Raw genomic sequence first — 26,657 nt, forward strand, 5'->3', positions numbered from 1 at the left:
AACCAGCTAATATCATAATGACAGGATCAAGTTCACACATAACAATATTAACCTTAAATGTAAATGGACGAAATGCTCCAATTAAAAGACACAGACTGGCAAACTGGATAAAGAGTAGAGACTCATCAGTTTGCTGTATTCAGGAGACCTATCTCACATGCAGAGACATACATAGGCTCAAAATAAAGGGATGGAGGAAGATCTACCAAGCAAATGGAAAACAAAAAAACACAGGGGTTGCAATCCTAGTCTCTGAAAAAACAGACTTTAAACCATCAAAGATCAAAAGAGACAAAGAAGGCCATTACATAATGGTAAAGGGATCAATTCAACAGGAAGAGTTAACTATCCTAAATATATATGCACCCAATACAGGAGCAGCCGAATTCATAAAGCAAGTCCTTAGAGACTTACAAAGAGACTTAGACTCCCACACAATAATAATAGGAGACTTTAACACCCCACTGTCAACATTAGACAGATCAATGAGTCAGAAAGATAACAAGGACATCCAGAATTGAACTCAACTCTGCACCAAGTGGACTTAATAGACATCTACAGAACCCTCCACCCGAAATCAACAGAATATACATTCTTCTCAGCACCATATCATACTTATTCCAAAATTGACCACATAATTGGAAGTAAAGCACTCCTCAGCAAATGTACAAGAACAGAAGTTATAACAAACTGTCTCTCAGACCACAGTGCAATCAAACTAGAACTCAGGACTAAGAAACTCAATCAAAACCGCTCAACTACATGGAAACTGAACAACCTGCTCCTGAATGACTACTGGGTACATAACGAAATGAAGGCAGAAATAAAGATGTTCTTTGAAACCAATGAGAACAAAGATATAACATACCAGAATCTCTGGGACACATTTAAAGCAGTGTGTAGAGGGAAATTTATAGCACTAAATGCCCATAAGAGAAAGCAGGAAAGATCTAAAATTGACACCCTAACATCACAATTAAAAGAACTACAGAAGTACGAGCAAACACATTCAAAAGCTAGCAGAAGGCAAGAAATAATTAAGATCAGAGCAGAACTGAAGGAGATAGAGACACAAAAACCCTCCAAAAAATCAAGGAATCCAGGAGCTGGTTTTTTGAAAACATCAACAAAATTGATAGACCGCTAGCAAAACTAATAAAGAAGAAAAGAGAGAAGAATCAAATAGACGCAATAAAAAGTGATAAAGGGGATATCACCACCGACCCCACAGAAATACAAACTACCATCAGAGAATACTATAAACACCTCTGCGCAAATAAAATAGAAAACCTAGAAGAAATGGATAATTTCCTGGACACTTACACTCTCCCAAGACTAAACCAGGAAGAAGTTGAAACCCTGAATAGACCAACAGCAGGCTCTGAAAAGGAGGCAATAATTAATAGCCTACCAACCAAAAAAAGTCCAGGACCAGACAGATACACAGCTGAATTCTACCAGAGGTACAAGGAGGAGCTGGTACCATTCCTTCTGAAACTATTCCAATGAATGGAAAAAGAGGGAATCCTCCTTAACTCATTTTACGAGGCCAGCATCATCCTGATACCAAAGCCTGACAGAGACACACACAAAAAAAGAGAATTTTAAACCAATATCCCCGATGAACACTGATGCAAAAATCCTCAATAAAATACTGGTAAACCGAATCCAGCAGCACATCAAAAAGCTTATCCACCACGATCAAGTGGGCTTCATCCCTGCGATGCAAGGCTGGTTCAACATACACAAATCAATAAATGTAATCCAGCATATAAACAGAACCAAAGACAAAAACCACACGATTATCTTAATAGATGCAGAAAAGGCCTTTGACAAAATTCAACAGCCCTTCATGCTAAAAACTCTCAATAAATTCGGAATTGATGGAACATATCTCAAAATAATAAGAGCTATTTTTGACAAACCCACAGCCAATATCATACTGAATGGGCAAAAACTGGAAGCATTCCTTTTGAAAACTGGCACAAGACAGGGATGCCCTCTCTCACCACTCCTATTCAACATAGTGTTGGAAGTTCTGGCTAGGGCAATCAGGCAAGAGAAAGAAATCAAGGGTATTCAGTTAGGAAAAGAAGAAGTCAAATTGTCCCTCTTTGCAGATGACATGATTGTATATTTAGAAACCCCCCTCATCTAAGCCCAAAATCTCCTTCAGCTGATAAGCAACTTCAGCAAAGTCTCAGGATACAAAATTAATGTGCAAAAATCACAAGCATTCTTATACACCAGTAACAGACAAACAGAGAGCCAAATCATGAATAAACTCCCATTCACAATAGCTTCAAAGAGAATAAAACACCTAGGAATCTAACTTACAAGGGATGTAAACGACCTCTTCAAGGAGAACTACAAACCACTGCTCAATGAAATAAAAGAGGACACAAACAAATGGAAGAACACTCCATGCTCACGGATAGGAAGAATCAACATTGTGAAAATGGCCATACTGCCCAAGGTAATTTATAGATTCAAAGCCATCCCCATTAAGCTACCAATGAATTTCTTCACAGAATTGGAAAAAAACTGCTTTAAAGTTCATATGGAACCAAAAAAGAGCCCGCATTGCCAAGACAATCCTAAGCCAAAAGAACAAAGTTGGAGGCATCATGCTATCTGACTTCAAACTATACTACAAGGTTACAGTAACCAAAACAGCATGGTACTGGTACCAAAACAGAGATCTAGACCAATGGAACAGAACAGAGTCCTCAGAAATAATACCACACATCTACAGCCATGTGATCTTTGACAAACCTGAAAGAAACAAGAAATGGGGAAAGGATTCCCTAGTTAATAAATGGTGCTGGGACAATTGGTTAGCCATAAGTGGAAAGCTGAAACTGGATCCCTTCCTTACTCCTTATACGAAAATTAATTCAAGATGGATTGGAAACTTAAATGTTAGACCTAAAACCCTAAAAACCCGAGAAGAAAACCTAGGTAATACCATTCAGGACATAGGCATGGGCAAGGATCACATCTAAAACACCAAAAGCAATGGCAACAAAAGCCAAAATTGACAAATGGGATCTAATTAAACTAAAGAGCTTCTGCACAGCAAAAGAAACTACCATCAGAGTGAACAGGCAACCTACAGAATGGGAGAAAATTTTTGCAATCTACTCATCTGACAAGGGGCTAATATCCAGAACCTACAAAGAACTCAAACAAATTTACAAGAAAAAAAAACAAACAACTCCACCAAAAAGTGGGCAAAGGATATGAACAGACACTTCTCAAAAGAAGACATTCATACAGCCAACAGACACATGAAAAAATGCTCATCATCACTGGCCATCAGAGAAATGCAAATCAAAACCACAATGAGATACCATCTCACACCAGTTAGAATGGCAATTATTAAAAAATCAGGAAGCAACAGGTGCTGGAGAGGATGTGGAGAAATAGGAACACTTTTACACTGTTGGTGGGACTGTAAACTAGTTTAACCATTGTGGAAAACAGTGTGGCAATTCCTCAAGGATCTAGAACTAGAAATACCATTTCTACTTTGACCCAGCCATCCCATTATTGGGGATATACCCAAATGATTATAAATCATGCTGCTATAAAGACACATGCACACTTATGTTTATTGCGGGACTATTCACAATAGCAAAGACTTGGAATCAACCCAAATGTCCATCAGTGGCAGACTGGATTAAGAAAATGTGGCACATATACACCATGGAATACTATGCAGCCAAAAAAAGAATGAGTTCGTGTCCTTTGTAGGGACATGGATGCAGCTGGAAACCATCATTCTCAGCAAACTATCGCAAGAACAGAAAACCAAACACCGCATGTTCTCACTCATAGGTGGGAATTGAACAATGAGATCACTTGGACACAGGAAGGGGAACATCACACACCGGGGCCTATTGTGAGGAGGGGGGAGGGAGGAGGGATAGCATTAAGAGATATACCTAATGTAAATGACGAGTTAATAGGTGCAGCACACCAACATGGCACATGTATACATATGTAACAAACCTGCATGTTGTGCACATGTACCCTAGAACTCAAAGTATAATAATAATAATAATAATAACAATAATAATGAAAATGGAGCACATATACACCATGGAATGCTATGTAACCATAAAAAAGGATGAGTTCATATCCTTTGCACGGACATGGATGGAGCTGGAAACCATCATTCTCAGCAAACTAACACAGGAACAGAAAACCAAACACCGCATGTTCTCACTCATAAGTGGGAGTTGAACAACGAGAACTCATGGACACAGGGAGGGGAACATCATATACCAGGGCCTGTCAGTGGGTGGGGGGCTACGGGAGGGATAGCATTAGGAGAAATACCTAATGTAGATGATGTGTTGATGGGTGCAGCAAACAGGTACATGTATACCTATGTAACAAACCTGCAAGTTCTGCACATGTATCCCAGAACTTAAAGTATAATTAAGAAAAAAAAAAAACGGAAATAAATAAATAAATAAAAATGGGTGTGTGTGATCTAGGATCTATCCTATGTCCACTTTTAATAGAGTAAGTTAAAAGAAAACAAAATAGCATATGTTTCATAATGTTTCTTTGTCTTACTTTTTCTATTTAAGCTGTGTTTTGCATCAACATAAAGGTTATTATTAAAATAAGTACTGTAGCTTATTTGGGGTAGTTTGTTATACAGCACCAATTACATCAGTTATAAGTACCAACTACATTCCAGGTATCATAGTAGGTATTAAGGATATAGAGGTGAACATGAAGACTCAGCCCTGCCCACAGGTACACTGTCTAATGTAGAAGATGGATTCACAAGCATATAATTCCAATATAATACAGGAAGGCACATATAATTTCATGACTGGCAAAGATCTTAAAGAGTTTCGTATAATCTATGCTTTAATTTAATACATGAATCTATAATAAGATACCTAGTGTAAAAACCTTTAGTGATGGAAATTCACTGCCCCCTGGGCTGGTCTATTGCATTTTTGAATAGCACAAATTTTAGTGTTTTCTTATCTTGAACTAATAATCGAAGTCCCTTCTAATTATATTGTACTAATAATCAAAGTCCCTTCTAATTACTAGTTCTAGTTCTATCATATCAGAGGCAACACAGAACAAACAATATATGTCTGATGGCCTCTCTCTTCTCAGTAGTTCAGAGACCTATGGGTGAGAATTGAGAGTAGAATCGAGAAGACAGGGATTTGAAGTAGTCATAATGAAAAATATTCTAGGTAAGTTATAAAAAGAAGCTGAGGAGAAATGAAAAACAAACAAAACTCACTTGCCAAGAAACAGTAACTGACAATAAAATAACTAACTCAATATTGTTGTGTAACTTTCTTTAGCAAAGCTGTGCTCACTCCGAACCAGCACACAGAGAGAAATTTAGAGACCCAGAGCTTGAGACAGGTTCAAGACAACTTGCAGAAATGCATGGGAGCAGTTCCGTTTTAATTCAGTTAAGTAAATATTTCATGACTACCTACTGTGCCACTCTGTGACAAATTAGGAGACCATATAGGGAAATACTATTAGTCTATGGAAACAATTTGCTTATGAGAATTTCTACTTCATGTCAGTTGCACTAGCCTACTATAATAACTCTTGCACACAAATCTTACTTCTCAAAAAAGTCTTACCTTTACAAACTTTGCAACAGCTGTGAGACAAGGTAATCTGTTGAGACTCTGGACAATCCAAAGCTGGACAGCCTGAACTCTCAACAAGTTTCATGGTCTGGTCCTGTTAGACAACAGAAAAGAAGTGCTTCAAATTGTATCATTAGGACTTGCTAAGAAGTTTCCAGATCCAGCAACTGAGAAGCCTCTTTTAAGATCAAGAAATTTTTGTCCTGAGGACCTCTGCACAGATCATGGGCTCACTCCCAAAATGACATTAAATCCCAACTGGAAAGTCTTTAGAATAAGCAAGTCTTTAGAATAGGAATCAGCCACACTGATACTACCACACTGCAGCCATGTCTATAATTTGCCAAACATCTGGGGAATCCTGGAAAATTTTGCTAGTTTTACAATACATTTGCAAGCCCAGATGACAACTGTGACAAAAATACAGTTTGATTTACATCAACAGTTTTTGGAAAAAACAGTAAATTAAAATTGGGCTTTCGAAACATTTCAGTTTTCTCAAAAAGTTTTGTTATAAGGAGATTCTCACAGATGATTCTGGTAAGAAATATTGGATATCTCCCACAAAACTACAAGGAAAATGAAGGCAGGATTCATGTCTCTTGCAAATTAATGTCTAGCACATTTTTCAGGCACCTAATTGGCACTTAAAAATTTCTTGAATAAAGGAATAAATCAATGTAAAATCATTATAATTCTTGCAGTGAAAAATATTAAATACTTCCCAAGGAGAAACCAAAACACAAAAGTATTCCTGCCTTGAAGTATTCCTGCCTTAGGAGCAAGCATTTGTTTTCTATACTGTTGGTCTCCAATCTCCTAAAAACAAGGATCATTAACTATGCTATATTATGCTAACTAATACATAAGTAATAACTCTTGGAACTTGCAAGCTTCCATTTTAACTACTGGTCAATAGCTTAGATTTGTAGATACAATTTCTGCAAGGAATGCTTTCATAGAAGAAGTACACATTTCAATATCTGCCTTTTCCTGGCTCATTTATGTAAAGGACCTTCTCCAAATCATAAGCTCTTGTCAGGAAAGTGGCAGGAAGCATGTATACAGTGGAGTCAAATGCTAGTCTTCTTTTGATTTAGTAGTAATATCAGTTCCGGTAATCTGGTTTTCTAAACCACAGTGTTTTCTGTGTTACTATTAAAGTCACAGACCCCTAGGACTGCCAATATTTTCAAAGCCACAAAATTGACAATAAAAGAGCAAACAGGGACTAGAATTGACAGCTCAGAAAATGGCTGTGAGAGAGAGCTGTCAATTATGCAGCAAGGTAAATACAGGAGCTTTAAGGGCCTTGAAGGGAAAAGAAACTGTGGAAGTCCTTAAAGTGAAGAACTTAGTACAAAAGCTTATGATGATCTGATAGAGCTGTGCTGTCCAATCAGTAGTCACTAGATACATGTGGCTCTTTTACACTGTAATTGCAAAGTACACATGAGAATTTGAAGACTTGGTATAACAAAAGAATGTACAATATTTTATCAATAAATTTAACATTGATTACATGTTGAAATGATGATATTTTGGATATATGGGAGAAAACAGAAAAAAAATAGTCCAACAAAAATTCTGTTTGTGGCTTGCATCATATTTCTATTGCAGAGTGCAGCATTAGAAGGTAGAAAATGGTGCCTTTTGTTTCAGCAAATAAAAGGTAACATTCACTCATTTATCTAAAATTTATGAGCACCTGCTGTGTTGCCTCTATACAGACTTCTAGCTGAACCTATTTAAAATCAAATAATCTTATATAATAGCAAATTTAAAATCCAATAGGCAATTATACCAGTACATTTCTAAACCACAATTATCAGTATTATGAGACATATTCTGGTAAAATGAATAGGATACACATACACACACACACACACACACACACAGAGAGAGAGAGAGAGAGAGAGAGAGAGAGAGAAGTGACAAACTTTAAATGCCCTCAAGATTTTTAAATTTAGAGCCAAAATTTTAATGTTAGAGATTACTATTAGAAGGCAGCAGGCAGAAGTTTTCCTCCCTCCTTGAAGTAACTTCTCTGAGTCTCTTTTCTCATTCTGGAGTTACTAGATCTCTCTCTGTCTTCCAATTCTTTTATCTATTGTGGGACTTACTCCACTTAAAATGGCATTGGTGTAGGGATGATGATAAAGGAAAATCCATCATCTTGAAATACAGGTTGAGGAATTCATTTTAATTTTCCTGTGTCTCTATTCTCTAAGATGGGAACCTACATCATTGGAAAGCTGATTTAAAACTAAAAGAAGCAGAGAGGATACTTTATAATGGGCGTGAAGAAATCAGAGCTTTCATGTTCTAGAAATCAAATCTGTCACAGTCTTGCCTCTTTGCATCTCCTCCTTGCTTATCTCAAAGGATTTCCAAATTAAGATGCATGAAGTGGATAGCTTCTTTCAGATTCAATTTGTCTTGGCAAAATTCTTAGGATTTTCCTTGCCCTCACTCTTAGTAATCACAGTTGATTGGTGGTGCCAGCAGCATAAATCACTGTCTTAATTTTCTACATAATTTATACCTATTAAATCATTTCCCAAACCATGTATAGGAGGCATTTAAAGAGGAAAATTAACTATCAAATAAAAATGAAGCCCTAAAGCAGAAATTTTATATATAGACAGTTTCCTTCATATAGAATAAGGACTGAAATGTAATATTAGGGTCAAGAAATATAACACTATAATTTACAAAAGACAAACATGAAAAGTGTTGTGAAACATATTTAGTTTTTCAATTAGTAGGTCGAGGGGCAAAAGTTCAAATGAATTGCATTTGCTTCAGAAAGCTTGGCAAGTAAATTTGTAAGGAATTCACCTTTAACTAATTTAAAACATTCCTTCCAAAGGGAATTAGATAAATATCAGTCTCAACTCCATCCAACAGTTAATTTTAGTTAGGCAGGTTTTTGTTTTGTTTTTAATTGAACGGAGCAATATTTCTCACATGGTACAAAATCATGAGTGACAAAAAGCTAAGTCTAACTTCACCTACATTTTCCTCCCAATAGCAAATAAGGAGCTTATTTGAATTTGGAAAATATAAGACAACTTCATAAAGCTTTAATTTGACAAAATAGCATTTTCATTTATTGGAAAAATTATTTTTCAACCACTAATTTACATGTTTAAAAACGAGAATTTCTTCACATTCAAACTATAATTAATATTGTGAATTTTCTCTTTGCATTAGAATTTCAAAAATGTATTTCAAGGTTGAGCTAGTCGAGAAACTTTTATTGTGTTTATAAATAGAAACAATTTTGAAAGACCCATGAATAGTCTTCTTACCTTGCACTCATAGAGAACACATACTCCAGAAGAGGAATAGACTGTACTTCTTTCTCCTTCAAAGTAGGTTCGTCCTTGAAATTGGCATATCGCTTTGGAGTAAAAAATACATATGTATTTATTTTATTGGGAAAAACAGCTTAGAAGGGATCAGATCATCTTGTAACAGCATTCCACATGTTTTACACCTTTTTTCAACATGTTTGAATAACCAGAAACCTCAATTCAATCTACTGCAAGGCACATGTAAAACTTAGTGTCATGCAAATTAAGTTGAGAGAGTAAAATAAGATACAAAAAAGATAAAGGGCAATGACATGTCTGAATTAGACTCTGAAAAAGTACTGCCAAGAAGCAGACTTAAAGTCAATTACTTGCCTGATAGATGACGTCCCACTTAGGGCATATTAAGTAGGCACTTAGGGTGGCAATAAATCAGGGGTAATATGAGACTCAGGGAACAATATGAGAAAAGTTTTTGTTTTATATACCATTACATAATTTTAAAATAGAACATTATAATAGAAAGAAGCTATATTCATTTCAGCACATCCATGTAAGTTTTAGGTTTTATGGTTTAGTGTTATTTTATTTATAAGTATGTATGGGTTAGGGCACCCCATCTAGGACGTTGAGAGGTCTTCATCTAAACCTGCCTTGCTTCCATCACAATTAAGTGAAATTTTAAAATGTAACCTTAGATTGCATGGAAAAATATGTTTTTAATCCATAAAAATTGCATAGAGTATCAAATAATCTTTTTCCAAAGCTTGCAAAATATTTACAATTCACACAAACATTTAGCCAACAGAAATCATTTCCTTGTTTTGAAGTATTTCATATTACCTACATTGACTCATCACGTAAGGCGAAACAGATTTACCCTAAAGCTAATGATGCCTAATTTTCAGGGTCCTTCTCTGGCTTAGGCTCCTTGTAAGATGCTGAACTAAGTTCTCCTTTCATAATTTTGTATTGTTTATCTTTGAAAGGACACCCAATATTGTAGATGCTTCAGATCCCCATTACATCTAGATCTACCCCAAGATAATTGTTTCAAAGACCAGTGGAAGTGATCAACTGATAGACTCCGGCAATTTGTTTCCCATATTTACTAAATCCAATTTTTTATTTTAACTATACAAATTCTATAAAGTGAATGTGTACATTTTCTTTTAATTCCACTGTGTGAATTATGAGAAATTCTTTCACTCTTTGCAATTCATATATCCCTATTACCTTTAAAAGTATCGACTTCCCAATAATAAAGAAGAAAGAAATTAGACATACTTTTATTTTTTAATTTCATTATTTATTTTTTTCTTTTAGAGACAGGGTCTTGCTGTGTTGCCCAGGATGGTCTCGAACTCCTATCCTTAAGTGGTCCTTCTGCCTAAGCCTCCCAAAGTGCTGGGATTACAGGCATGAGCCACCATGCCTGGTCTATTCTCTTAATAATATCAATATATTGTTGTAGAAATATTAAGACCCAAAATATAACCTGACTCTCACTTTCCTTGAGAAACTATTTTAAAGTTGCACATTTAAATAATGGAAACATGCACAGTTTTAAAAATGTCATCCTTCAATTCATCTCCTTACATAGCATTTATTAACAAATTTGACTACATAATGCGTATCTCCTAGCCAATTGATTTTGAACTTTTTAGAGCTTGCTAGCAAAGAATAAAATTTACTTGCACTAATCATATGACTTAACATCTGGCTAAAATAGCCTCACTCGTGAATATTCAAAATGAAACTATAGATCTGTCAGTTGCATTCTATCTATTATATTATGAATTATAATGGTATGTGCATTTACCTAATATGATTGATCGCAAAATATATCTCTCTGACATCTAATTTTTAGGATTTTTTTTGTTTTCATGAAACTCAGTAACCTCAACATAATTAAACATGCAACATGCTAGGTCTTGGTTGAGGTTACTGAGCTTCATGAAAACAAAAAAAAAAAAAATCCTAAAAATTAGAGGTCAGGGAGATATATATATAAAGTACTATATTTTATAAGATAATGAGAATAAATAAAACCTTTCTTACATCTATTCAGTACCTGCCAATCAAAGGTTTCTAAGCCTATTGTATTATATGAGTTGATAACTATAGCCAATTCAAGTCCAAGCATATGTGGAAGAAAAACAATGGTGCTCTAAATCTTTCTTACACAGAGGGGGGAAGGGAACATGGCTAAAAAAACACAAGGGTAAATTCTCCTTATACAAAGTCTTTTGATAATTTAATATTCACATAGAGCAGATGGGCCTTCTGCTCTAAACTCTTAATTCAAAAGACTCAAATAGGCAACTTGTGGGACAATAGGGCACCAAATGGAGCTTGGCAGGGAGGGAAAAAGTACATAAATGAATGAGGTCACAATTGCTTACTTCTCTTTCAAGCAATGAGCACAAGCAGGATGAAGTTGGCTTAGGGAGAACCCAAAGTGAGTGATTTTTATCTCACTTCTTTTTTGATCAGTTGCTGTAATTCTCCGTAAGTCTAACATTGACATGGAATATTCAGTAATATTAGCAGGATATTTCTTTCCTAGACTCTTTAGAGGAGAAATGTGAAGAAATTCAAACAAAGATATAATGATTCCTAAAAACACTGCAAGGAATCGTAAAAATGCCATTAGAATGGCTCTAGGAGTTTTCTAAGAGAAGACTGAGGGAATAACTGTCATGTTAACCTATTCATACATTTAACAAATATGTACTGAGCTCCTATTACATGTTAGATACTCTCCTAGGTACTGGAATTCAAAGACAAATTTAATGTGCTTCGTGCCTCACTATTTAGTAGGGCAGACAGACTCATACACAACTAACTCTAATAGAAGCCAAACTGCAATTCTATGATTACATAATCCATAAGTTATATGGAAACTCAGGAACCCGAAAGCACTTCCAAGAAGGGATAGCTGGATTAAGATTAAGAAAACAAACAAGGGCTGCTGAAGGATCCATATTGTGGTAAAAGCAAGGGGTCATCATTACCCTAGGGCTAAGGAACAAGGGAAGAAAATGGTTTTACTACAGTCCAGTGTAAGCCAGAATTATGGGGGAGAGGATGCCTTGTGAAAGCTATAATCAGAGAGCACAACTACTGCCAGAGACATAGCTTGGTGCAGGAAAGAAATATAGCCAACCTTCTCTCCTCCTCCTGCCCTCCAATTTCCTGCCAGTGTCTCCCATTGGTGAATGCTACTTGAAACTAGCTGGCAAGGAGACCAGAGTGATGCAGGCTGCAGAAGTCAGGCTCCTGGGGGACAGAGGACAAAGAATGGAAAAGGGAGTGTCGGGTGCCCAGGAACAGGAAAAATAACAAGAACAAAGGTCTGTTACATTAATTCACTATACGCCATTAAGAGGTCTAGTTTACCAAGACAGCTTGCTCAGAAGGGCATGAGAGAACGGAACACAAAAGTCTGAAAAAGAAAATAGATATTTTAAAAATGTAGTCCCTCCTTGAGATTATCAAAATGAGGTTTATAGGCAGCCAGAGGGTAAAATGAGGGAACTGAGCTCTGGGAAAATCAAGTGTGTAAACAGAGGAGGGAAACAGATCGGGCCTATGCCCTAATTTTAACCAAGGCCAACCCGTGTAGGTATCAGGTGCAAATTCTCAGAGATAACAATAATCACTGGCTACAACAATGACTACATGACCATCCCTGGAATTCTCTAACTGAAAAGTATCTGCCTTCTAACCTCTCCCCAGTGGAGTATAAAGTAAGAAAACTCACTTCTTCAATAAAACAATAAAGGAATAATCATTTTTTACTGTATTTTCTGCTCCTTTTAACCATGTTAATTGCATGCACATGTTTATAGCCAGAGGCTTCACTTCTTCCCTAGTTTTGTTGTGTGGCTTGTGTGTATGTGAGTGAGTGTGACTACCACATTTAGTTCTTTGTGATGTAACTTTGGATTTCTACACCTCAAATCACTTACTAGCTTAAAGCAGAACTGTTTCAATTAGGCCATGTTTTCAAAAGTCTATGCTGAGTGATAGATTTAATATGTTATGTGTATATACTTTAAGATATAAAACTTCTAGGGAGGTGTACTTAATTTATTCATACAGGCTTATCACTTTGTAGACTAGGAAGCTATACCATTTTGAAATCATACTAACCCATAGAACCACAGCTACTCATTAGTTATTAATATTAAACAATGTGAAATACACATTTCCTCTGACTCTAGTAAGTGCTGCTGTTGGCATAACTCGAGGGAGTGTATTCACACCAGGGTCTGTGTGATTTACGTCACATAGAGCTTTCCTGCACATAGTCTATTCAGTCATAAGTGGAGACATTAACAACAACTTGTAGAAATTCAATAGGACAATGTAACACTTGATGTATTTGTTCTACCAAGGCTATCTTAAACATTGCAAATTGGATAGTCACTAGCGTCATAATTATCAGAGAATCCAAGAAAGCAATTAATAAAAATTATTTTCCTTCATTTTCCTCCATTTCAACAACATAAAAACAATTAACAGCAAATAGGAGCCAACAGATGCTACAGACAAATTTAGAAGTCATCAGTTGTTAAAAAGTGAAAGGTAATTTATAACACAGATTGAAAAATGGATAAGTGAAAGAAGCCAGTAAAACGCTGAAAATTCTAAGTTACACATTAAAATCTTGATTTACTGGTCCTTAATGCAGAGATGGCAACTGCAGATTTCTCTAATGAGATTTAAATGAACTTCAGCAAACCATTGTGGAAAGAATGATCTAAACCCATCTAAAAACATTTCAGAATATATAAGCAAAAGGGCATCATATTTTACTTCTAAACATTTCCTCACTACATCTTTAGCTTTTTTCCTCTTATTACTTGATTGAAAATACATGCATCTACTTTAAACTTCCCAATTGGTATCAATACCTTTAAAAACAATTCATTACAAAATTAAAAGTTATAAATACCAAAAAGAAAGTCAGTGTAATTAACTTAAGTGAGTCATGGGACATAGAGTTTCTTTAAAATTCTTTTTCAAAACACCAAATATCAGTGATCTTTGGATTGGTTGTCTGTTAAGGATAGACTTTTATATAGTAGTAGCTTTCCAATGGTATGCTTTGAAATTTTGATTCCCTTTGGGAGACTTCTCAAAAATGTATAATAGCAGTTACTTCATTCTGAGCCAATATTTTGTTAGCAATATACAAATCAAAGCTGTTGGATGAGAAAATAACTCATTAACTATAATTATGTATATCTGTATTTTTATTATACATTTTTAAAAGAATGTACAATAAATGCATTCATGAGGCAGGCTAAGATTCTGCAAAGTCAAACAAAAAATTTAAAAGTGTTGTAATATTCTTAATAGGCTCTAATCAGCTATGCTGCATTTATCCAGCCCACAATCTTCTTTTGTAATCTGGACTCACTTGGAGTTAATTCTTAACAATATGGTCGTAATAAAAGTCTTGAGCACTAACTGATACAAAGTAATCTCTCTTCTCTACAATGCTTAAATCTTTATTATAGCACTGAACACATGTTTCTTCCTTTTCTCTAGTGAGTTGTACACTTTTTCATCTTCCTTATTTCAGGACAGAGACAGTGTCTTACTTGTCTTTGGATTTTATTCAGCACCCAGCATGGGCCCGGCATAATATATTCTCAAGGTTTGTTAAGTTTTTTGGTAAATTCTCTTCTAGCTTCCTATTTGATAAAGAAATCTAAAAATAAGTGAACTGAACCTCTCTAAACTTCATTTTTCCCTTTACATTTGGTCTCACCTGTGGAGTTTGCATCTTATAATAAAGATTCTATAGCCTGTGTCTTACAGAAAGAGTCTGCCCTTTCTGTAAAATGACAGCTTACCTTCAACTGGAGCACATCTGAAACTTGTGAACTGGGAGCAGTAAGAAAGCAGCTGGTTACTGTCATAGCAGTAACTTACTAACATGAATAATGCACATTAGCATGCTCAAGGAAAGTCTCCTTGGACAATTGGATGACAAAACTTTCTTCTTTCCCAATATAAAACCAGTTTTTGTGAGTCAATGCTATTTAAAATGATTAGAAGTCCAGAGTGCTTAAATAATTCACAAATTCATGAATTAGACATGATTATCTAATCTCATTAATTGTTTGGGAATTTAGTTGTTTGCCAAACTAATATTAGAGTTTAAGAAATGAGACCTTGATAGTAGTTGTGCAACCTCCCTTTTCTGTTTTATATACATCATGTCCTTGGGCTTCTAAAGGACCAAAGAGTGCTTCCCCTAGGGGGCCTTAATTTAGGTCAGTAGCTTATTCTTCCAAAAAGAGAACAGGCCCTGAAATACTATAAATTTAGCAGTAGTGAGGGGTTAGGAGGCAAAGAAGGATAAAAGTACCTCCCAGAATAGAACAAGAGCAAAAATTCAAGCACCCTGTCCAGATCAGCCTTTAGGTTAGAGAATGTATATGCTGAGAAAACAAAAAATGAATGTTTAGAAGTTAATAGCAAAAAAGCACGCGCTATTGCTGTAAGCAGAGATTCAGCATTTTTGACTCTAACTTTACCAATTTAAATGGCAATCTAAAAATATTCTGAAATTCTTTTAAATTAGCTGCTTTTCTGTCACTAGTCTTGTTCTTGATCCTGGCTCATGTAACATAGAACAGTCTATTAGAACGACAATATAATCAATTCATTTAGTCCTCTGACAATATGAAAAATAAATTGAATGACTGGAGGTAAAGATTTAGAGGAAAATACAGTATTTGTGTCAATACTTAAATACTATTAAAGTGACAGAACATGGACACACATGAAGAAACAGGTTTCGTTACCACTAGACAAAGAAATATAATGTATAATATAATAAGGAAAAGTTTGCATATTGTCACTTTCAAAGTTAGAACTAGAATCCATATGACAGTCCTTCTGTGCATCTTTTCTTACCACCAACCCAGTGAATTTGATCAATACAGGAACATCTTGTCTTTGGCTTAACTTTGTGTAATTTTTTTTTTTCAAAATGCCTGGCACCATTTAGACACATGTTGTTTTGATGTTAGAGTGTTGAAGATATTGAACATAAAATGTTGTGTGAACTGCAAAGCATGATTCTTTTCCTTATACACCAAATATTAGTGCTCAACTAAGAGATTACAAGTAATAAACATTGAAAAAGTGATTTTGCTCTTTTAGAACAGTTTCTGGCATGCAGGTAAAACAAAGGAGGAAACTGTTGAGGGGTAGCTCTATTAGGAGGACATTTTTCAATGCAGTTTCATGAGAGCTATATTAATAACTCCATTATGCAAAGAATGTGGGCCAAGAGAAGAGAACAAGCGCAAGGTTAAAGGGAGCAAGCTCTGTGTAGAGTAAGACAAGTGGAAGGGATGGCAGAAAGAGGAGGGAAGAGAGAGCAGAAGAAGCAACTGAGGATGGAAAAATTTGAAAGCATACTTGAGATGGACTAGGAGAAGGAAACGCAGTAAGCAACAAAATGATAAACAGGAGAACCAAAACAATTTCATAAAGACTTAGAGCAAGAATGGTAACACCTGGTGAAAATAAGAAACTTTTTTTTTTTCTTTTCTGAGACAGGGTCTCACTTTATTGCCCAGGTTGGAGTGCTGTGGCACGATGAACTGCAACCTCAACCTCCCAGGGTCAAGCAATCCACCTCAGCCTCCTGAGCAGTTGGGACTACAGGCACGCGCCAGCATGTCCCACTAATTTTTTAATTTTTTGTAGAGACAGGGTCTCATTATGTTGCCCAGGCTGGTCTTGAAGTCCTGACCTCAAGTCATCCTTCAACCTTGACCTCCCAAAGTGCTGGGATTAGAGGTGTGAGCCACCACACCTGACCTAAGAAACATTTATTGACACTGAAGCACTGTAGTAGAAGGTCATCTTCCCTGCCTTCAAGGAGCATTCAGCCTAACGTGGGAAATGATGGGCACATGCATAGGTAACTAAATATAACTCAGAGAAGAGCACAGTCTTACAAGGGTGGAACTGGAAATGCTTCACACAGAGGAGTGTTTGAAAATGAGCACTGAGGGTGAAATGATTTAGTATGATTTAAATCAGGAAAAGAGTACTCATAATACATTCAAAAATAGAATAATAATCACAATAATATACTTTGTCCCAGGATCCCAATGAACATCCAGTCTCGAAACCTATATTACCTGGAAGTGATTTATTATAAGTTGGTTTTACCTATACTCCCAAACTAGTAGGCTGATGGATCTCAACCACAGATGCGTATTAAAATCACCTGAAGAACATTTAAAACTCAATGCCCTATCTGCATGCCAGACCAATTAAAAAATTCTGAGGGTAGGACTTGGGTCTTTTAATATTTTAGAGCTGTCCAGGTAGACCTAAGTTGACAACTATTTTATTATTCGGAGAAAGGGGAAATAAAAGAGAAAAAATAAAATTAACATTTGAATAGAGACAGTCACAGATATATTCAGTAGAATCCTTTTTATCCTATATTATCTGATGGGATTTGGCCCACTGTTTGAAAACAATCAGTTAAACTGAGAAATCATATATGACAATAAATGTGTACCTTAAACATTTTAAACACACAAATTCACACTCATTCAACCATGTTTTGATGTTGAACATTTTAGTGTGGATTCCTTGATTGTGCTTTATTGTAGTCTTGATTATATAAGTAAACCTTTTAATGTGTTGCCCAGAATTTCCAGTAAAAGTTTCATTTTGATTGGGTTTTTTTTTTAAGGTAATAAGATAGATACTTGCCCAGCAGTCTGAAGAGAAATAATTTCAATACCCTGTTTTCATCCACATTTATAGTTGTTTTACTGACATGTAATTTCAGAGTACCTTTTTTAAGGGAACTCTTATACACTGTTGATGAGAATTCAAATCAGTTTAGCCACTATGGAAAGCCGTTTGTAGAGTTTTCAAAGAACTTAAAAGTACAACTACCATTCAACCCAGCAATCCCACTACTGGATATATATACCCAAGGAAAATAATTCATTCTATCAGAAAGACATATGCACCTGTATGTTCACTGCAGCACTATTCACGATAGCAAGGACATGGAATCAACCTAAGTGCCAATCAACAAGGAAGTGGATAAAGAAAATATGGTGTATATATACACCATGGAATACCATGCAGCCATAAAAAAGAATGAAATCATGCCCTTTGCAGCAACTTAGACACAGCTAGAGGCCATCATCCTAGACACCCTAACATGAGAACAGAAAAGCAAAAAACACATGTTCTTACTGATAAGTGGGAGCTAAACACTGAATACACATGGATGTTAAAGTAAGAACAATAGTCACTGGGAATCACTAGATGGGGGAGAAAGGGAGCAGGATGTTGCCTAAAGAACCACCTTTTGGGTGCTATGTTGCTGCCTGGGTGATGGAATCATTTGGACCTCAAGCCTCAGCATCATACAATTTAACCATATAATACACCTGCATATGTACCCTTTAATCCATAATAAAAGTTGAAATTTGCAGGATACAAAATCAGTGTACAAAAATCACAAGCATTCTTATACACCCAACAAGAACCAAAGTGACAGCCAAATCAGAAAGGCAATCCCATTCACAATTGCCACGAAAAGAATAAAACACCTAGGAATAGAGCTACCCAGGGAAGTGAAAGATCTCTACAAAGAGACTTACAAAGCACTCCTCAAATAAATCAGAGAAGATACAAAAAAAAATGGAAAAACATCCCATGCTCATGGACAGGAAGAATCAATATTATTAAAATGGCTACATAGCCCAAAGCAGTTGACATATTCAGTGGTATTCCTACTAAACTACCAATGATATTATTCACAGAACTAGAAAAAAAAAAAAAACTACTTTAAAATTCACATGGAACCAAAAAAGAGCCTAAATAGACAAGGCAATCCTAAGCAAAAAAAAAAAAAAAAAAAAGCTGGAGGCATCACAATACCCAACTTCAAACTATACTACAAGTCTACCATAACCAAAACAGCAATGGTACTGGTACAAAAACAGGACATAGACCAATAGAACAGAATACAGAGCCCAGAAATAAGGCTGCACATTTACGACTATCTGATCTTCAACAAAGCTGACAAAAAAACAAGCAATAGAGAAAACTCCCTATTAAATAAATGGTGCTAGAATAACTGGCTAGCCATATGCAGAAAATTGAAGCTGGACTCCTTCCTTACATCACGTACACAAATGAACTCAAGATGAATTAAAGACTTAAATGCAAAACCTAAAACTATAAAAACTCTGGAAGACAACCTGGGCAATACCATTCTGGACATAGGAATGGGTGAAGATTTCATGACAAAGACACCAAGAGCAATTGCAACAAAAGCAAAAATTGACAAGTGGGATCTAATTAAACTTAAGAGTTTCTGCACAGTGAAAGAAACTATGAACAGAGTAAAGAGAAAACCTACAGAATGAAAGAAAATATTTGCTGGCAAAGTTGCAGAGAAAAGGAAACACTTATACGTGGTTGGTGGGAGTGTTAATTAGTTCAACTATTGTGGAAAGCAGTGTGGTGATTCCTCAAAAAACTAAAAGCAGAACTCCCATTTAGCCCAGCAATCCCATTACTGGGTACATACCCAGACAAATATAAATCTTTCCACCATAAAGACACATGCACATGAATGTTCATTGCAGCACTATTCACAATAGCAAAAAAAAAAAAAAAATGGATTAACCTAAATGCCCATCAATGACAGACTGGATTTTTAAAATGTGGTACATAAGCACCATGAAACACTATGCAGCCATAAAAACAATATCATGTCTGTTGTTGGAACATGGATGGAGCTGGAGGCTATTATCCTTAGCAAACTAATGCAGGAACAGAAAACCAAATACCACATGTTTTCACTTATAAGTGGGAGCTAAATGATAAGAACTTATGAACACAAAGAAGGAAACAGCAGACACTGGGGTCTATTTGAAGAGGGAGGGTGGGAGTAGGAAGAGGAGCAGAAAAGATAACAATTGGGTACGGGGCTTAATACCTGGGTGATGAAATAATATGTACGACAAACATCAGTGACATAAGTTTACCTATGTAACAAATTTTCACATGTACCCCCAAACCTAAGAAAAAGTTTTTAAAAATTCTATTATTCATAATAATGAATACTTTGAGAAATATTATTAAAACTTTTACTCAGTGAAAATTATTACTGTAAAAAGTAATTGACAAGAGAGTCCTTCAAGAAATAATTTTTAAAAATAACAGTAGATATACACACATAAAACACACTTATAAACTAAGAAAGTTAAAATAAAATTTCCAAAGGAGAAAAATACACTTACTGAAGAAAGAGCTGGAAACATATTTTACCGAACGAATACAAATCATCAGGAACTCTGCTGGATGTATTTCTTTAAGTTTTGTTATTCCTTCAAGCAACTTCATGAGGTGAGAAATACTATCTATCTATCTTTGTGTTACATATTTTAACTGAAACCCAAAAAAGTTTGTGTTGCCTAAAGTGGGTGACACAGTGGGCTTCACTTTCTAGTCCAGTCAAATCTCCACATCTCTAGTTAGTTAACCCTCAAAACCATGGGTTAGAATTTGGACTCATTCAACTTTATTTCATTCTAAACCCTAAAATACATTGATTTGCCAATGTTTTTCTAACTAGACATAAAGGTAGAGTTTAGATGTGCTATACTTAAACTTGAATATAATCAAGGAAATTTTGATTGCATTTGCTTTCAAATGCTTGCATTTTATGTTAAAGACTCATAGTGTTTAAAATAAATTTAACATTAAAATGAGAAAAAGAGTACTTTTTTAGTAATTTTAGTTTATCAACTTTTTCCGAATCATTCAACTTAATTTATATAAAACAAATTTTATTTCATTTCATATTTGTATTTAATCAATTTATATATTTGTATGTATTTATAGTAGTTAAATAATATTACAATTATTATATAAATACAACTTACATAAACAGGGTTGAAAACATAAGTGTACAGACTTAGCCTCAAACTTAGTTGATTTCTTTTAATTTTTAACAGAGCCAATGTAAACTGTCAATGAATGTTTCTCAAATCACCTGGAGATCTTATTTAAATGTATATGCTGATCAGTAGATCTAGAGTGAGACATGAAATTCTGCATATATAACCAGGTCCCAAGGGATACTAATGCTGCTTATTCAATGATCATACTTAGAGTAGCAAGATTATAGATCAGTAATTATCAACTGGACTTGCACATAAAAATTGCACACAGGGAAATTGTTGAAAATATCTGTGTGGAACCCAAATCAACTACATCAAAATATCTAGGAGAGGGACCTAGGCAATCAGTATCTTTCAAGAGAATACAGGTGATTCTAAAGTCTGACCAGTGTTAAGGATTACAGGTGTAGACTCACCCAACTAGTCAATTTAGGGAGGTTTTACTGTAAATCTCAATCCTAGATGATCCCACTCAGTAATGCACAGGTTGCTATAAGAATCAGACCAAAATTATTCTGGATGCTTCTTAAATTTTAAATAATTTGCTTATGAATATGACTGCAAAAAGAGTAATAAAAGTAACAGAAGTGGAAAAAATGGAGAAGAAGAGGGAGATGGAGAGGCAGAATGAGAGAGAAAAGCAGAAAGAGAGAGGAAGAGAGAAAAAGAGAACATGTGAAATGCACGATTATTGTAGGACTAGAGATTGAGCCTTATTAAATACACCTGTACTTGTACCTTGGGATGGAAATATTTGTATCATATGAAAATAAAATATCATATTTTATTCTTTTCAGGTAATTTTTCTCATTGGGGTCAATTAAGTAAAAGTTTTTGACAGCTACGCTAAATGAAACATCAAGGTTAAAATGTTAAACACATTAACTCTGTAAATTAAGAGTTAAATTATCACCAAAATTAACCTTCTCACAATAATAAATAATCAAAAGAAAATTTGGTTACATTACCCCCAAATGCCTCTGGAATTAAATAAGAAGCAAAAAGGCTTCCCATAATCCTTCATGTCTTCAGTGATGCTATTATATATATAGATGAATTTCCCCTCTGCCACATTTATAGAGAAGAATACTGTGGAAATGTTCTCGTTCATACTCTCACGCACACACACACATAAAATTATTACTTTAATGGCTACTATATGCCTATAAGTGTGCTCATACTAATAAAAAAATAAAAAATAAACCCACAGACACCGACCTAAATAAACAGAGGCATATGATTACCTGAAAAGAAGTCAAAATGACCATCATAATGCTGCCCAATGAGCTCAGGAAACTGATACACGAACAAAGTTGGAACATCAATAGACAGTAATTTTTTTAAATGACCAAACAGATATTTAGAATGTAAGAATACAATAACTGAATTGAAAAATCCACTAGAGGAGTTCAACAGTAGATTTGATTAAGCAGAAGAATCGGCAAACTGAAAGACAGCACATCTGAAATGCAGTCAGAGGACCAAAGAGTAAAACAAATAAAAAAGAATAAAGAAAGCCTAAGGGACTTACGGGATAACATGAAGTGAGCCAATGTATGCATTTGGGGATCCAAAAAGACTAAGATAGAAAAAGGCAGAATGCTTGTTTGAAGAAATAATAGCTGAAAATTCCCCAAATCTGGGAAAGGAAATGTACATCTACATTCAAGAAGCCAAAATAACTTCAGCATGATTAAATGTAAACAAAGCTACACAAAGACACATTATAATCAAACTGTCAAAAGTCAAAGACAAAGAGAATTTCAAAAGAAGCAAGAGAAAAGTGACTGGTCATGTACAACGGAACCTCCATCAGACTATCAGCAGAATTATCAATGGAACCATTGCAGGCAGAATAGAGTACAATGATGTATTTAAAGTGTTGGAAGAAAAATCTGCCAACCAAGAATACTATACATAGCCAAACTGTCCTTCAAAAATTAAGAAAAAATAAAGACTTTCCCAGGTAACAAAAGCTGATGAAATTTATCACCACTCAACCTGTCTTACAAAAAATGATAACAGGAGTCCTCAAAGTTGAAATGAAAAAACTACCAGACAGCAACACAAAAGTATATAAAAGTATAAAGTTAACTGGTAAACGTAAATATATAGACAAATAAAGAATATTGTAATACTCCAACAGTGGTGTATATATCACCCTAAATTCTGGTATGTAACTTAAAGATAAAAATATAAAAATAACAACTAAAAATGTGTTAATGGACATGCCACCTAAAAATGGTAATTTGTGACATCAATGATAAAGCGTTTGGGGGGAACAGAGTAAAAAGGTGAATGGAAATAAAGTTAAAGTTGTTATCAACTTAAAATAGATTGCTGTATTTTATGTCAGCCCCATGGTAACAACAACAACAAAAAAGCATGTCACACATACAAAAAAATCAATGAAACACAGAGGAAGACAACAAAAGAGAAAACACAGGATAAGAAGCCACAAGACAAACAGAAAACAATTAACAAAATGACAATAGTAAGTCCTACTCTATCAATAAAAACTTTAAAAGTAAATGGATTAAACTGTCAATCAGAGAATAGCTGAATGAATTAAAAAAAAAAAAAAAACAAGATCTAATTGTATGCTGTCTACAAAAGACTTACCTAAGATTTAATGACATAAATGGGCTGCAAGTGAAATGTTTGAAACATGTATTTCATGCAAATGATAACCAAAAGCAAGAAGGGGTAATCATACTTCTATGACACAAAATATACTTTAAATTCATAACTGTCACATAAGAGATAAATAAGGAAATTATATAAAGACAAGAGGGTTTACATACCATGAATATATGACAATTATAAATATACCCAATATCAGAGCACCTATGCATACTGATAGACATGAAGGGAGAAATAGTAACAAAAGAATAGTAGAACATTTCAATTCCCTACTTTTAATCATGAATAGAAGATCCAAGCAAAAAAAAACAATAAGGAAACAGAAGACTTGAAAAACACTATAGACTAAATGAATCTAACAGACATATATAGAACGTTCCATACAACAGGAGCAGAATATAAATTCTTCTCAAGGACATATAGAACATTCTCCAGGATAGACCATGTTATATCATAAAACAAGTTTTAACAAACTTAAGAAGATGAAATGATACCAGTATATTTTCTAAACACAATGGAATGAAACTAGGAGTCAGTAGCACTAGGAAAACCAGAAAATTCACAGATATATGGAAATTAAGTAACACACTTGAATAGTAAATTGATCAACTAAAAAATCAAAAAAGAAATGTTAAAATACCTTGAGACAAAGAAAATAAAAACATACATAATACAACTGATGAAACACAGCAAAAGCAGTAAAAATGGGAAGTTTAGAGGGATAAATGCCCACATTTAAAAATAGAAAGATCTCAAAGAACCTAACTAAACACCTCAAGGAACTATAAAAAGAACAAACTATTTTCAAAGTTAACAGAAGGAAGAAAATATTAAAGATTAGTGCAGAAAGAAAATGAAATAGAGGACAAAAACATAAAATAGAAAAAAAAAACCCTACTAACATAAGGGTTGTTTTTTAAAAAGATCAACAAAATTGACAAATCTTTGGGTAGACTAACAAAGAAAGGAAAAAAGGGAAGATTCAAGTAAAATCAGAAATGAAACAGGAAACATTACAACCAATACACAGAATAAAAAGGTCATAAGACATTACTTCTAATAATTATAACACCAGTAAATTGAATAACCTAGAAGAAATGGATAAAGTTTAGAAAAACTACAACCTACTAAGACAGAATCATAAAGATCTAAAACATTTGAATGGATAGATAACTGGTAAGGAGATTGATTCAGTAATCAAAAATCTCTCAGCAAAGAAGAACCCAGGACAAGATGACTTCAGCAGAGAATTCTACCAAATATTTGAAGAATTAATTCTAATCCTTCTCAAACTCCTCCCAAAATGTTGAAGAAAATGAAACACTTCCAAACTTATTTATGAGGCCAATATTACCCTGATATGAAAGCCAGACAAAGCACTGCAGGAAAAGAGCACTACAAGCCAGTATCCCAGAGAAATACACATGCAAAAATCCTTAACAAAATACTATCAAACTCAATTCAACAGCACAGTTAAAGGATTATACACCATGATAAAGTGGTATTTATCCCTGGGGTGTGAGGATAGCTTAACATCTGAAAATCGATCAATATGACACACCATGTTAAAAGAACAAAGGATAACATCACATAACCATTTAAATATAAAAAGAAAAAGCATTTGACAGAATTCAACATCCTATTATGATTAATAAACATCCAACAAACAAGAAATAGAAGAAATGTACTTCCACATAATAAAAGCCATACATGAAAAGCCCATAGCTAACATTATACTCAACAGTGATAAACTAAAAGCTTCTCTTCTATGAATAGTTACAAAGCAAGTTTGTTCACTTTTAGCACTTTTCTTCAACAATTACTAGAACTCCTAGCGAGAGAAATTAGGTAAGAAAAAGAAATAAAAGGCATCCAAATCAGAAAGGAAAAAGCAAAATTATCTTTGTTGGCAGATGACATTATCTTACATGAAAAACCCTAATGATTCCACAAAAGACCTGTTAAAGCTCTTAAACAAATAAAGCAAATTTGTAGGACATGAAATCAACATATGAAAATCGGTTGTGTGCCTACACTCTAATAAGGAACAATATGAAAAAGAAGTAAATAATCTCATTTACAATAGCATCAATAATAAAATACTTAAACATAAACAATGAGGCAAAAGACTTGTACACTAGAAACTATGAAACTGCTGAAAGAAATTTAAAAATACTTTAAAAAATGAAAAGACAGTTTGTGTTTACAGGTTGGAAGACACTGTCAAAATGTTTGCACTATCCAAAACAATCTACAGATTTAATGCAATCACTATCAAAATCCCAATGTTATATTTTAGAGAAACAGTAAAAACAGTGCTAAAATTCATATGGAGCCATAAAGGACCCCAAATAGCTGAAACAATATTGAGAAATAACAAAGTTGGAGGTCTCACACTTCCTGACTTTCAAACACATTACAAAGCTACAGTACATAAAACAGTATGGTTTTTTTTGGCATTAAACACAGATAATGAAACAGAATAGAGAGCCCAGAAATCAACTCACTTACATATAGTCAAATCTCCAACAAGAATGCTAAGAATACACAATGGGGAAAAGACAGTCTCTTCAACAAGCTGTGTTGGGAAAACAATATCAAACACAAAAATGACATTAGACCTCTATCTCACACCATGCACAAAATCAACTCAAAGTGCATTAAAGACTTAAATGTAAGTCCTGAAACTAAGATACTCCTACATGAACTAATAGAAAAAATTTCATAATATTTGTCTTGGCAATAATTTTCTGGATATGACACCAAAGCCCAGACAACAAAAGCAAAAATAGAGAAATGGGACTACAACGAACTAATTAACTTCTGTACAGTAGAGGAAACACTCAACAGAATGAAAGGTAGCCTATGGAATGGGAGAAAATATGCAAATTGTACCAGATAAGGAGTTACTATTCAAAATATATAATGAATTCCCACAACTCAATAGCAGGAAAACATATAACCCAATTAAAAACTGGGCAAAGGATTTGAATAGGCATTTCTCCAAAAAAGAGATATAAATGGCCAATAGGTATATGAATAGATCCTTAACATCACTA

The 26,657-nt window shown here is 34.6% G+C and overlaps 1 protein-coding gene across 3 annotated transcripts in view; it reads right to left on the reverse strand.

The window, feature by feature from the left end:
- NELL2 (neural EGFL like 2) overlaps positions 1-26,657 on the reverse strand; it is a 371,218-nt gene that overhangs the window by 209,497 nt on the left and 135,064 nt on the right. For all 3 annotated transcript variants that reach the window (NM_001261759.1, XM_015151473.3, XM_015151472.3), the window contains 2 exon segments: positions 5,643-5,745; positions 8,966-9,057. In NM_001261759.1, the coding sequence (NP_001248688.1) occupies positions 5,643-5,745; positions 8,966-9,057 (195 nt within the window).

This window comes from Macaca mulatta, chromosome 11, assembly GCF_049350105.2.
Source record: "Macaca mulatta isolate MMU2019108-1 chromosome 11, T2T-MMU8v2.0, whole genome shotgun sequence".
Taxonomy (NCBI): Eukaryota; Metazoa; Chordata; class Mammalia; order Primates; family Cercopithecidae; genus Macaca; species Macaca mulatta.